Below are 15,741 nucleotides of genomic sequence, written 5' to 3'. Positions count from 1 at the left end.
GATCTCCAAAACCATCAAAATATATTTACCACTCTGTGATGAGAGCCGAGTGAAATTATGTTTAACTAAGGTGTTAATCATTGATATACATGAGTGCTTTGTCAGCCAACTATAACAATAAATGAGGACTATGGTTTCCTTAATCAACTCCATTGCTATAAAAAAACAACTACTTGGGAATATAGTGGTTTGAATAGCACCTCTCCAAAATGCATGTCTACCAGGAATCTCAGAATGTGACATAATTTGGAAATAAGTGTTTATTTGTTTGTTTGTTTGTTTGCTTATATGAGCTTGCATAAAAATACCTTTGCCATAACAAAATATCACAGCCTGAGTTGCTTAAACAGCAAAAATGTATTTGCTCAGTTATCAAGGTGTCAGCAGATGGCTTCTCCTGAGCCTTTCTTCTTGGGTTGTAGATAGTCAGCTTCTTTCTTTGTCCTCACATGGCCTTTTCTCTGTGCACATCACTGATATCTCTTTTGTGTGTCCAAATTCCCTCTCCTTTTAAGAGAAATTGGCTGGATTAAGGCCTACCCATATGACCACATTTAACCTAATTATCTCTTTAAAGGTCCTATCTCCAAATATGGTCACTTTCTGAGGTACTGGAAGTGAGGGATTCAGCATACACATTTTGGGGAACACGGTTCAGTTTAGTCCATCACAGGGGCTTTGCAAAAGTAAATAAAGATCTTGAGATAAAGTCATTCAATAATAAGGTGGGTCCTAAATCCAATGGTTGATTTGCTTGTAAGAAAGGGACAGAACACAGAAACACAGGAAAGAAGACATGTGAGGATGGAGGGAGAAATTAGAGTTCTGCTGTTACAAGCCAAGGAATGCCAGGACATACCAGAAGCTGGAAGCGACAAAGGAGAATTTCTCCCAAGAGCCTTCAGAAGGAGTATAGCCCTGCGGACACCTTGATTTCAGACTTTGGTCTCCAGAACTGTGAGAGACTAAATTCCTGTTCTTTGAAGCCACCAAGTTTGTGGTAATTTGTTACAGCAACCCTGGGAAACTAATACAAGGACTCTAAAACACCTTTCTAGCCAATACTTGTCTCAGTGCCTTCTTGTAGACAATTGTATATAGAGAATCTAGTGTTAATTCTTTAGGAAACAGTTTATCAGCAGGTATAAAACAAACAGACAACAACAAAAACCTCTGTTTAGCCCCAGGTTTCAATTTTCATAATCTGTTTAAAGAACAGTTTGTTAAATTTGCTGATTCTTCCTTAAAATAGAATGCTTTAGATTTATTTATAGCTTACCTCTCGAAATACATATACATATAACTCACAGACCATTTCCCCCTCACATGGCTGAATTTGCACTTTGTATTTAAAAGAGAAAGGGAGTACAAAACAGGAGGAAGAGGAAGAGGAGGAACAACTATTGTACAGCAATCATGGTTTGAAAGCATCAATCATGGAAATGTTCCCAGAAAAATTCCTTCTTTTTCAACTAGTTTCAAAATAGAGTTGTGATGGCTCAAAAATGGAAACTACCAGAATGTTTAAACCTCATTAAATTATAAAAGCAACACTATAATAAGAAAACTTTAATGTGTTTTTAAGACCAGAGTTTGGAGTGAACTTGTGGGTCATAACTATTTCTATTTTATTGTACAGCAAAAACAATTAGTGAAACTCTGCTCTTGCAATTGCCCCCCTGGCATTTTTTATTACATAATCTAAAAGGTGCATTCATTTTTAATATCCAACTGCCAATGTTTTCGGGGCATAATTTGTAAAATCGATGAAGTTTGTGTACATATGATCACAGGAGAGTGTTAACTTATTTACTTCCTAATAATCTGCTTATACACTGTAAGGAATTCATGATTTGGGACATAGTCTCTAAATGTGTAAAAAGTTAACTATGTTACACACATGGGAATAACTTTAATTCTCTACCAGTAGAATTGTGAGTAGATGCAGAACAGTAGCACATTCTGTTGCTTATGTGAACAATTAATCTTGTTGACGTACTTATATGAGCTTGCATAAAAATGCCTGGAAAGCATGCTGCTGAATTCAGTCGTTCATTAATATTGATCATATGCTGTCCCCATTGTGTGAGAGGCTACTTAAAGATTACCGACAAAAGTATTATAGCATTATTGATTTTAAAACTCCCTGAAGCCTCTTATATCTTGAAAGTCCACTTATACTTTCATTGTTAAGAGTGATAGTACCAAGTGCTGTTGTCTAACCAGATAATTGGACTTTTACGAATACTAATTAGAACCGAACCTTATAATCACCACTCTGCAGACTTTTTTTTGTATACCTGTAATACCAAAAAAAGAAAGCAAAATTATAAAAAGAGACTTTTGAGATGGAAAGCAATTAAAATTGCCCGTCTATCATACTTTTGTTTTTACAAGCTCTATGTGGTTGAGTAATACTTGTTTTCAAATTTTGCTCTGGTTTAATTGTTTTCAAAGCCATGTATAAGTTGTGTGTGTGTGTGTGTGTGTGTGTGTGTGTTGTGTGTGTGTGTGTGTGTGCGCGCGCGCGCGCGCGCACGCGCGTGTACAGGTTGACATGTTATAGAAAAGATATGAGATGCCCCAAATACACCAAAGTTTAGGTCACAAAAGTTAAGAATGTAGCCACATCATAAACGTTTGTTAATATGATGTAACTAAGGAAATTCTAAAACTGATTTTCCAGAAACCATTATATAAACAAACAAAAAATTTTCTGAGCATAGTATATTCGCAATAAAAGATAGCCATTTAAATTACGTTTAGAAAAATAAGGTGCATAAACTGGATAACTAAGTAGTTTCTTATGAGCTTATTCCTTCATTTGCTGACAATTTTAATTCCATTTAAATCATTTATCATAAATTACTAGCCGAGTGCTCAGCATATAAGTGTGTAATGAATAAATGATATATAACCTGAAATTAGAAAGAAAAAAATAATAACCTTTATGTTGAACAGGGTCACGGTCAGTTTCTTTACTATCTTTTCATGACAAGCAGCAGTACATGCTATCGGTAATGATTATTATTTATTAGTGTGCCAAGACCTTCAAATAATACTTTCAGTATCAAAATAGAGAAGATTATTGAATAGGGGAAAACACAAAAACATGAGTTTCCTAAAATCTCTAATTCTCATATGATTAGCTCACTTATCACTTCGATAAAGGTGTTAAATGTTTTAAGTGTTCCTATTTAACATCAAAAACAAAACTTTCTGTCTGCCAAGTAAATATCCTGAGTTGAAACCTTGGGCTGCATTTATTATGTTATCTTTATGTACTAACTTGTATTCTGATTATTTCCTATTTTTAATTGCTTTAAGTGAATGTCTTTATGCACACAGGGATTGTTAAATTAGGAGACTGAAACACTGTTAAGAGTATACAATATTACATTTTTATTGACTATATATTTGGCGAAGAATTAAGATACATGTAATCATTATGCGATAGTATACATTCTAATGATCTTGGTATTTACAATTGTAATACTATTACAGATGTAGTACTCTTTAAGCTTAAATTGTATTACAGACAAAAATATTGGAACCTAACTGTAAGTTTAAAGGACTTGAACCTTCAAAGCTGTAGAAAAGTTACAGAAACTATCCTAATTACTTGCAAAGCCAAAAGATATTTATATCTTATAAACCTGAACTTGAAAGGGGTTTGGACAAAAGATATAATGGTTATCACTCATTATTGCCTTACCCTTTCTTATCCAAAGTGTATCCAACATCTACTGTGTGCCCACTGTGATTCTTCCCACAGAGAATATGTGGTCTAACGGAGAGAAGTGACATGTAACCACTCATTTCAATACTCTATCGTGAGAACCACCCGAGTTTGTACAAGGTGCATCATGTCAGTCCACAGTATGATTATTAGGGACAAAAAAAAAAAGGAATAAAAAGCCTGCATGTTGAGCAGGGGCAATTTCTTTCTTATCTTCACAGTATAAACAACAATTTATGCATACAAAATATATTATTACAAAATAATGTTGGGGAAATACTCAGGATTGACAGTTGATTTCAAAACATAGTTGAACTAGAGTACTGTTAGCATAGCAGAGCCTATCTATATTTATCATATCTAAAGTACTCTGACCCTTCTGCTGAAAATACTCAGAATATTTTTAGGAAGGTTTTGGAGTCCTCTATAATTTATAGGAATGTGCTTAGTGAATTCATGCTGATTCTGTTTGCATCTGTCAAGACTAACATACAGCTCTTCAACATGGCAGGAAGAATGGCTTAATGGAAAGGACATAGATTTGTAGTAAGATAGTGTGTTAAAATCTTGGATTTTCGAGTTAGACATGTTACTTATCCTCTCTGAGCAAGGCTGTTTTCTTGCCTCTAACACAATGACATACTAAATATGTTAGTATTTAGACATACTAAATATATATATATAATGAATAATATATAATAATATAATAACATAATATAATATATGTATTATTCTTCATATATATTATGAAGAATGCTAGGTATAGTTCATATTGCATACAAGCCTCTCTAGAGAGGTTAAAGCCTTATCCCACTTGCTTTCCCTCATCCTCATCCTTTAAATGAATATGAGTGAATTTCTTGGAGAAGGAAAGATAACAGCAGTCACAACCTCCGTAACAGGTAATCTTTTTCTGAGACCCAGGTGTCAGCTGAGGTCACGATGTCCTTAGGACTGTAAATAAAACGAGCTCCAACTCTGTAACTCATTCACATCTTTTGGGAATCCCAGAGGCTGCACCAGGATTGCTGGACAGGCTTCACCTCTGCCCTCAGGAAATATCTAGAGTGTGTAGGGCTTTAAATACATCTGTCAGCTGTCTTTGGGTTCCTGTATCCACTGGATTCTTGAATCCCTTGAATGTTATGTGCTGCAACAATTTTCTTCTGCCAGAATGAGCCAGATGAGTAGTGCAGCCCTTTCCCTTTGATTGCCCCAAACACCACACACAGGTCTGTGTGTCTAGCAAACTTGAGTGTAAACCTAGATACTGCAGCAGAGAGAGCTCACATAACAGCTGTGTAAGTAATATAAATTGAATTTTAGACCTCACAATTTCTTTCTTTTTCTTTTTTTCTTTTTTTTAATTAAAGTTTATTGGGGTGACAATTGTTAGTAAAGTTACATAGATTTCAGGTGTGCAATTCTGATTACATCATCTATAAATCCCATTGTGTTAATCTCATCCAATATCAGTCCTCCTTCCATCACCAAATATTTGTTACCCTTTACCCTCATCTCCCACCCCCCACCCCCCTTACTCTCTGGTAACCACTAAACTATTCTCTGTGTCTATGAGTTTTTGTTTCTCATTTGTTTGTCTTGTTCTTTTGTTGTTTTTGGTTTATATACCACACATCAGTGAAATCATATGGTTCTCTGCTTTTTCTGCCTGACTTATTTCACTTAGCATTATAATCTCAAGATCCCTCCATGTTGTCACAAATGGTCCTATTTCATCTTTTCTTACCGCCGAATAGTATTCCATTGTGTATATACACCACAACTTCTTTATCCATTCATCTATTGAAGGACATTTTGGTTGTTTCCATGTCTTGACCACTGTAAATAAAGCTGCAATGAACATTGGAACACATGTGTCTTTAAGTATAAATGTTTTCAGATTTTTGGGGTAGATACCCAGGAGAGGGATTGCTGGGTCATATGGTAATTCTATTCGTAATTTTTTCAGGAAGCTTCACACTGCCTTCCATAGTGGCTGCACCAATCTGCATTCCCACCAACAGTGTATGAGGGTTCCTTTTTCTCCACAGCCTCTCCAACACTTGTTACTATTTGTCTTGTTGATGATAGCCATTCTAACTGGGGTGAGGTAATATCTCATTGTGGTTCTTATTTGCATTTCTCTGATGATTAGTGATGTTGAGCATTTTTTTCATATGTCTATTTGCCATTTGTATGTCCTCTTTGGAGAAATGTTTCTTCAGGTCCTCTGCCCATTTTTCAATTGGGTTGTTTGCTTTTTTGTTGTTGAGTTGCATGAGTTCCTTGTATATTTTGGATATTAGCCCCTTATCGGAGGCACTGTTTGCAAAAGTCTTCTCCCATTCACTTGGTTGCCTCTTTATTTTGTCGATGGTTTCTTTTGCTGCGCAGAAGCTTTTACGTTTGATATAGTCCCATTCATTTATTTTAGCTTTTACTTCCCTGTGTTTAGAGTCAAATTCATAAAATGCTCTTTGAACCCAAGGTCCATAAGTTTAATACCTATGTTTTCTTCTATGCAGTTTATTGTCTCAGGTCTTATGCTTAAGTCTTTGATCTATTTTGAATTAATTTTGGTACATGGTGACAGAAAGCAGTCCAGTTTCAATCTTTTGCACGTGGCTTTCCAGTTCTCCCAGCACCATTTATTGAAGAGGCTGTCTTTTCTCCATTGTATATTTTTTGCTTCTTTGTCAAAAATTATCTGTCCACATTTATGTGGTTTTATTTCTGGGTTCTTAATTCTATTCCATTGGTCTACGTGTCTGTTTTTCTGCCAATATCATGCTGTTTGGATTATTGTTGCCCTGTAGTACAAGCTGAAGTCAGGGAGTGTGATACCTCCAGTATTGTTCTTTTTTCTTAAGATTGCTTTGGCTATTCGGGGTCTTTTGTGGTTCCAAACAAATCTGATGATTTTTTTCTTCTATTTCTTTAAAAAATGCCATTGGGATTTTGATGGGGATTGCATTAAATCTGTATATTGCTTTGGGTAATATGGCCATTTTAACTATGTTGATTCTTCCAATCCATGAGCACGGAATGTTTTTCCATTTCTTTGTGTCTTCTTCAATTTCTTTTAAAAATGTCTTATAGTTTTCAGCATATAGGTCTTTCACATCCTTGGTTAAAGTTATTCCTAGGTATTTTATTATTTTTGCTGCAATTGCAAAAGGAATTGTTTTTTGTTTTTTCAGTTCTTTTTCTGAGATTTCATTGTTAGTATATAGGAATGTTATGGACTTTTGTACATTGATTTTGTAGCTGGCCACATTACTGTATTCGTTGATTGTTTCTAATAGCTTTTTGGTGGAGTCTTTAGGGTTTTCTATATATAGCATCATGTCATCTGCAAAGAGTGACAATTTAACTTCTTCATTCCCAATTTGGATATTTTTTATTTTTATTTTATTTATTTTTTGCCTGATTGCTCTGGAGAGGACTTCCAAAACTATGTTGAAAAGCAGAGGTGATAGGGGACAGCCCTGTTGTGTTTCTGAACGTAGAGCAAAGGGCTTCGTTTTTTCACCATTAATTATGAGATTAGCTGAGGGTTTGTCATATGTGGCCTTTATTATGTGAAGGTATTTTCCTTCTATGTCTATTTTATTAAGTGTTTTAATCATAAATGGATGCTGTATCTTGTCAAATGCTTTTTCTGCATCAATTGATATAATTATATGATTTTTGTCCTTTATTTTGTTTATGTGATGTATCACATTGATGGATTTGCGGATGCTGAACTATCCTTGTGCACAGTTTCTTACTAGCTACTTTTCTTCACATAATCCAGACTCACAGCACACTGCTTGAACCCCTGTCTTCCTGAAATCTACTTCCAGCTCTGCTTTTGGGGTCTCTCCCCTGGGTGCTCACCATCCATGCCTAAGTGCTTCCCTTTGTTATGCAGACCTACTAACTCATCCTCAGATACTAACCAAGTTCTACTTTTCTAGAGAGGAATTGGGTCTGAGGAAACCATCATCTAACCAGGCTCATACTCTCCCCTTGCCCTTCGGTGACTTTCATTGACCACCTTCCTTGGAATTAAGGCTTTAACTGCTCCCAAGAACTGGCAGAGGCCTTATTAGTTAAGGTTTTTGTTGTTGTTGTTGTTGTTTTTGTTTGTTTGTTTTTTAATCCCTCTTTCACCCAACTCTGGAAGTCGGAGGGAGGATGGAAAAGATTTACTTTCTTTCTCATATAAATTACATCACTCTCTTGAGGGGGTCAGGAATAGCTTAATCATTTTTTGTTTTAACACATTTTTTTCCTCTGAGATACATTTCCTTAAACCCAATTTTTCTCATATTAGATGCTCTTTTGTGGGGGTAGGGGGGAATCACTGAATTCTTATTAGGCTTTTTTCTTCATTTGCAAAATTGAAAACTCGGACAAGGTGATACCCAAGGCTTCTTATTTGTTTGGAATTCTGTAATTCTTTGACCATGATTATTTAGATTTATTTTTTCTTCAGCAGTTATCTCTTTCCAGTTAATGAAAAACAAATCTGTCATTTTTTTAAATTATTTTGGAGTGAACTGATGAATCAAATCTCTGATGTCACTTTTATTTCATTCTCCCCTCCCCAATTAGTTGGTTCTCCAAGGACTGTCAATTTTAGAATCACAGATTCTTAATTTGAGACCTAATGCATCACGTGTAAATGTTTATTTGAGAAACATTAATCTTTCTGACCTTCAGTTTTCTAAAAACGTGAAAGAGAATGGTAATGACAGCTACCTCATCAAGTTGCTATGAGGGATAAATTAGATTATGTGAAAAGGATTTATAAATTGTAATTCATCATCAACTGTTACTTTATTTGAGAGGAGAGAAGACGTACAAACTGAGAAAAAAGAGGAGAGATGTGCTCTGGAGCACAGTTTGACCTTTTAGTGACAGAAGAAAATGACACCAATTGCCACAAAGCTGATCATTGGTATTGCACATTCTTCCTGTGTCAAACAAACGTTGGTAATGTACCACCTCAGAGGCAGTTGTTGGTTAATTTATTTGACATGTACTGCACAGTGCAAAACTGCTTACCTAAGGAAATGTATTGTTTTTAATTGGCATGGAGATATCTGGAGAAAAATCACAGATACATTGATTTCTTTTCACTTCTTGAAAGTCAGCCCTATCAAGAAGTGAAGATCCAGGTCCTATGGAGTTCCCACATTGTTTCTTATTTCATGCATATCTTTATTTGATTCTGTAGCTGGAAAAAACTGTGTCAAAAATAGCTGCTGGAAGAAGGAACAGAGTGATAACGTCTTGCCTCAATGCAGAACAATGTTGCTCAACCCCTAAGTGATTCCTGTTGGTGCCATCCTAGTACACTGCTCAAAGTGATGGTGGTGGATTTCCTTTTCTCTCCATAAGTTTTTAAATGGCTTTGACCCAAACTTGAGTTGCCATTCACTAACTACTGCACTCTTCCAGTAGCCTTGCCAGGTGGAGCGCCCGCCCGGTTGCCTCAAGTAATCACTATTCTTGTGCCCAACAATTTCTCCTTCCTTCTAGTCTCTGCTAAAACCATTTTCTCTTTGTTTTCACTAATCTCCTTCCAGGACTCTGAATTCACCTATTCATATAAAGTCAGACACTTATGTTAATTACTCTTGCTTTCTTTTTCTAAGAGGCATATCTTAACTTTCTCTTCAGTGATTTTTTTTTTTCTTTCACTTACGAATGTGTTCTAGTCTCACCAATTTTTTAAAAAAAAGACAAAATTAGAAAAAATACTGTATTTTTTCCTTGGCCTTTCTTCATCTCCCAGGGAGAGTTTTTCTTTCTTCAACTTGTCTCTTCCCTTCTTCACAATCTCCATCTTGGATTTTTTTCTGAGTCAATTAGCATCCTCCAGGAAGCCAACTCTAAGGAAGAATTAAAGGTGCAAAAGATTTATGGTGGGGGGATGTCTGTGGTGGAGAAAGGAGAGAGCGAGAAAGAGTAGGTAGGATGAGTCTATAAACTATGACATGGCCTGTCACTTTAAAGGGAGAAAATAAAAGAAGGGAGATTACATAGAAAAAGCATCGGATTGCCATGTCATTTGAAGAAATCTCAACTGAGAGTAAAATCTCACCCAGAATAAAGAGTGTGCATTAGAGAAGCCCCAGGTCAGGAAAGGCTGGCCCAGCTCTACAGCATCACAGGGCGGCAGCTGGCTCTCTCCCAGAGAGAGCAAGCACCACACTTCTAATGGCTGCCACAGGTACCGTCACATTGGTGAAGTAACTTTATCAAAACTTAAAAATGACCATCATCCCCTCTTCTCTATATTTGCAACTTTTGATGAGCTACTTCTTACAGATTGGCAAAAATTGTGGTTGCCCAGAAGTGTGCCCCACCATAAACTCTTAATTAATAGTCTCTAAAAGTATTGTACCAGGCTTTACTCTTCACTTGGCCTATAAGGTTACATTCATTTGCAAGTTTAGGCTACTTTCACCAGCAGCGTACAAAAGTTCTTCAGTGTGCATGACTCCAGAAATTGCCATTCAGTATTAGTTTGTAAACGTGAAGAGGATACTTTCTAATTTTGAGACCTTAACAGCAATACTTTACTTAGTGCTAATATATATATATATATATATATATATATATATATATATATATATATATATACATACATACATACATACATACATATACATATATATGTACATATACATATATACACACACACGTATTTTGAGTGCTCAGTATATGTCAGACACTGTTCTGGGTGTTTTATGTGTATGAATTCATTTTATGTGTGTTATCGCCCTTTGATGTAGATTCTATTACTACTGACATTTAACAGAATGTGAGACTGAGGCCCAGAGAAGTGAAATAAATCCTCCAAGACCACAAGTCTAGGAAGTGGTGAAACCAGGATTTAAACACAAGCCATTGGTCCCCAGAGTCCACACAACCAGTACATTTCCTGTACTGCTAATACTCAGAACACTTTTCTCTGTGAAACAGTTAATTGCAAAATGTTGATCCAATGTCTGCTTTAAAGCGTATGCTTTATGTAGCAATATTTTTTCTGTCTTTCAGGCCCCTGCATTCCTAATCCATGCCATAATGGAGGAACCTGTGAAATAAGTGAAGCATACCGAGGGGACACATTCATAGGCTATGTTTGTAAATGTCCCCGAGGATTCAATGGGATTCACTGTCAGCACAGTAAGTTATCCATGGTCATTGTGTTCTTTTTATTGATTGCACAGTATACACGTCATTCTCCTTCTTATTTGTAGTAGACTAATAGAATCTTTGAATAGCAGAGATCCCTGCCAGCTGGCTGCTGCCGCCTCCCTCCACTGAATGCACCACCTCCCCAGCCAAGGACTCCCGGACTGTGTTCAATCCCCTCATTGCATGGGCACTGCCAGACTTCTGTTGCCTTTTTCAATATGGTCCAGCCATACTTGCAAATGTTGTGCTAAATGGATACCTGTCTCTTTCTTTCACACTTGTCCTGAAGCTACATCCACCGAGCTTCCCAGACATAATTCTGTTGATCAGGTTTAGATATGATACCTAGAAAAGAAAAGAAAGCTGCCCATCCCACCCTATCTATAAGCCAGTTTCCTCCTCCCTAACCTGTTGGCATTTTAGCATGGACGTCTTTGAAAATTCAACAAGTGTGTTATTTGCACGTCTCTCTTTTATCCCCATTTTTATCTATCCTGGGAAGTTAAACAAAATTATGTCAACGTGTGATGATTTCTTCTTAGAAGTGTGGCTCAACATGAATGCCCAGTGAGGGATGTGGGTCCTTAACTGCTGTAGGGGCTCAGCAAGCAGGGCAGCCACTGTGGACAGTGAGCTGTCAGGGAAGGCTCTTACAGCTCCCACTTATGAGCTGAGCCTTGAGGGAGGAATAAGATATTGATGAAAAGGAGGAGAACAGGAAATGGCACATGGTGTGTGAAAGATGGGGTTTAGAGGACTGAATACTAGAGTGATGGTTAAGACCGTGCTATTAGGAACGAGATAGACAAAGCTGGATATGCCAGAACCAGATTTCCAACCACAAGTGAAAAATATAGTGTGCTCCCTGGCTCTGAGACTTCAAGGGCATTTTTCACTTTTCTGAAGAGGTTCCATCACCAGGAGTTTGTGGAATTTCTGTAGAAGCCTGTTAGAGTGCAAACGGCTTTTGTGCTCCTTACAACTGGCACCCAAACTGCTTGTAATTGTACCTAAGAGCTCAGATCACCAACAAAGAACTGAGAGGATACTGATTTTTCTTAGGCTGGGCCCAGAGTTGCCAAGGCTTTCTCTCTTCACACATGAACATCTCAACACCTTCCTGGAAGCACAGAGATGGGAGCCCAAAATCTTGATTGACTTTCATTTAGTTGACATTCATTTAATCCCATGAAGGGAATAGGATTCCCTTCAGAGCAGTGCCCAGAGGCTGACAGTCCGGCCATCCCATTTGGGCTTAAGTCAGACCTGCTTGCACACAGCACACCCACAGAGGAAGCCCCCCACCCCCTGAAGTGAGAACAGAATTTTCATACTGGGATGTTGTCGAGTGTTCAGAGGCGGGAATTGCACCTGAGGTCATATCATTCCAACTTTCCTTCCCTATGCTGCATGGCTCCAGGAGGGAGAGGGTGAGAGTATACAAATGCAGATTCTTACTGTTAGAAATCCTTAGAAGTACAGTGTTTGGAAGGCATGTGTAGACCCTAACGTCACTTAAATATTTTTTATTCATTGACCCTCCTACCCTAGCCTATTGCTAATATAAGTGTAAAGTTGGGGCTGGTCCTTAAACCAGAGATTGAGAAATCCTAAATCTAAGTTCTAACTAATAATATCTGTACAGCAATTCAAAATTATTTTCACATCTCTGAGCCTTGATTTCTTCTTATTATGAAGAAATGTTTAGTTTCAGTTATCTTTAATAACTGAGAAGTGCCATTGATGACGTCAAGTCATTATGTGTTTGTCCTCTATAAGGGAGTTTGCCCTAGATAGGTGGTATTTGGGAAATAGCTACCGGCCTCTGACTCCCACTCATTGGTTGGCTATGAATTCCTTCAAGAGTACCACCAAGTTTGGAGAAATAGAAGAAATGATTGTGTCCCCATTTTCCATGGTCTTCACTCTCATACCTTACACCATACTAAAATGAGCTCACTAATCCACACAATTGTGCTGAACTTCAAGGTTTATTTGGAAGCACAAAGAAACCCTCCCCTTTACAGTACCTGATCCCTCATAAGAAATTGCAATGGGAAACCCTAATCTAAGCACTTCAGTTCAGAACTGGGATTTTGTGGTCGAAACAAACTGATCCCTATTCTCTAAAGTGCATCGATATTAGAAACAAGGTAGAATGGACAGAAGAGGACTAAATTTGGAATGAGAGACCCAGATTTGAGACCTGACCTTTACAATTATTGGCTAAGTGACCTTGAACCAGTCACTTGAACTTTCTGTAGCTGAAGACATATACATTGAGGAACTGAACTAGAAATAGATTATCTTTTTTTCCACACAAGCTAGGAGAATATTATGACTAAATGGGTAGCTTGCTTACTGTACAAAGGTTACCAAGTCATCCTCTTTATAGATGACATTGAAAAGGATTATACGTTGGGAAGGCAGGGTTAGAACTGCCGGGAAGCCTGAGAGCTTTTCCAGGTAGGAGAAAGCAAAAGCAGTCCTTTCAATCCCTTGCACAAACTGCTAGATATTGGGTATATTATTCACAGTGGTGACAGTTTTATTGCCCAGATATGCTCTAGAACCTAGCTACTCAAAGTGTGGTGACATATCAGCACTGTTAGAAACGCAGATTTTCAGGTGCTACCTCAAACCAATTAGCTCTGAATCTGTATTTCAAAATGATCCCCAGTCAGTTTTCATGCGTAGAGAAGTTTGAGAAATACTGCCCAAGACTTTCAGCAGCTAAAACTAATATCTCATAGATTAAGGTAGCAACTTCTGCATTCAGTTACATAATAATACATTGCAGGGAAAATATTTATTATGGCTTTTGCAAATCAAAACTATTGAAAATCAATGGGAATGAGAGATGTATAAATATAATATGAACATTTCATTCGGGAAAAGAATTGAAAAAAAATTCTTCAGACACGCATAGCAAGGGGAGAGGCTTATTCATTTAGTTCTGTATAACAGATTGTGAATTAAATATCTCTTGGAATATAGCTAAATAGTTAAAGAATTTTAAGTTTCATGATACAGGAATGACAAATACATAGTTAATAGATATAGTTTAACACTTTTGTGAATATGTTACAAATTAGAAAACATGTTTCCTATGCCAGCATTAATATTACCGACACTTTTTTTAAAAATTAGCTTTAAACTAATTAGTCCAAAACTTTAGTTTTTAGAACATTTTTCAGCTTATAGAAAAATTAAGCAGAGCGTTCCCATATATTTCTCTTCCTAATAGTTTTGCCTATTATTAACACCTTGCATTTGGATGATATATTTGTTATAATTGATAAAACCATGTTAATACATTATTATTAAAGTCCATAGATTTATATTAGGGTTCACTATTTATATTGTAGAGTTCCATAGGTTTTGAAAAATGCATAATATCTTCTATCTACCATAGTCTGATCCAGAGTAGTTTCTCCGACCTAACAGTCTATACTCTGCGTATTGCTTCCTTCCTCCCTCCCCTTAACCCCTGACAATCACTGTTGTTGTTTTTTTGTACTATCTCTATAGTTTTGCCTTTTCCAGAATGTCATATACTTGGAATCCTACAGCATGTAGCGGTAATTATATAGTATGTAGACTTTTCAGATTAACTTCTTTCACTGAGCAATATGCATTTAAGTTTCCTCCATATCTTTTTGTGACCTGATACTTTTTTTTAATTGCTGAGTAATATTCCATTTTATGGATGTACACAGTTTGTTTATTCATTCACTTTTTGAACATTTTAGTTGCTTCCATTTTGGGCAATTATGAATAAAGCTGCTATAAACCTTCATGTGCGGGTTTTTGTGTGGACCTAAGTTTTCAGCTCATTTAAGTAAATGTCTAGGAGTGTGATTGTTGAATCATTTGGTAAAGCTACATTTAGGGTTTTTTTAGTACATTTATTTTGTGCACTTTTTGCCAAACTTCCTTCCACAATGGCTGTGCCATTTTGCATACTTACCAGCAATGAGTTACAATTCCTGTTGTTCTGTAGCCTCACCAGCATTTATTGTCAGTGTTTTGGGTTTTAGCCATTACATATACTTTTTTTGGTAATGTAAATAGCATGAGTTTATAACTTTATAAGACTAATAATGATTACTATTGGTTTTTATATACAGTTACCAAATAGATATGTTCTTAAAATTCCATACAATAATGTGAAACATATATGTATCCACATATATACATATATGTGTGTATTTATGTATGCGGGTATATATAATTAAAAGATGTAAATTATAGGTTGAATTGAACACAAAATTGTCTAGAGTTTAGACTTTTGAAAAGCATTTTTAAGCAACCAGTTTTCTGCTGGGAACTGCATTTGGGGCTGACTAGAAGTAATCATATTTCATTTGTTGCCTAGTAACAAATCTAATGCCCTAGGGAAGGACCATTTCTTCATTCCCAGATGCTTTGCCCATCTTACCAAGGAAGGCATTCTGTGCATTCCTCCCTACCTACGCACAGCTCTGCAGATTTCTATTCTTTTAAGAACACATTTTCTTGGTAACTCATCTTTGAGGAAGGAAAGCTGATCTAGGTCCCCATATAGCCCTGGAAGAAAAATAACTGCTTTAAAAAGTGGTCTGTTTTATCAGATTCACACAGCATAATATGCTCTGTAGTCTCTTTTCCAACTGAGAAAGTTGATCAGAAAAACACAGAATAAAAAACTTTCCTCTTTGTATATTATACTAACTCTTCTAAACCAATCTGGTCTTAATTTTATACTATAGATTAATGAATTCATACATTTAACAGATGTTTATTGGGGCCATGTGTTGTTTTAC

The 15,741-nt window shown here is 36.5% G+C and overlaps 1 protein-coding gene across 1 annotated transcript in view; it reads left to right on the top strand.

Annotated features, from left to right (window-relative positions):
* The window catches only part of EDIL3 (EGF like and discoidin domains 3), a 387,262-nt gene that overhangs the window by 176,246 nt on the left and 195,275 nt on the right, over positions 1–15,741 (top strand). Inside the window, exon 4 of the mRNA XM_019746385.3 lies at positions 10,796–10,924. Within this exon, the coding sequence (XP_019601944.1) occupies positions 10,796–10,924 (129 nt within the window). The remainder of the gene's footprint in view (positions 1–10,795; positions 10,925–15,741) is intronic.

This window comes from Rhinolophus sinicus, chromosome 3, assembly GCF_057876585.1.
Source record: "Rhinolophus sinicus isolate RSI-liver-muscle chromosome 3, RSI-T2T, whole genome shotgun sequence".
In the NCBI taxonomy this organism is placed as follows: Eukaryota; Metazoa; Chordata; class Mammalia; order Chiroptera; family Rhinolophidae; genus Rhinolophus; species Rhinolophus sinicus.
The sequence above is the reverse complement of the archived record's forward strand: the minus strand, read 5'-3'. Positions and strand labels throughout refer to the sequence as shown.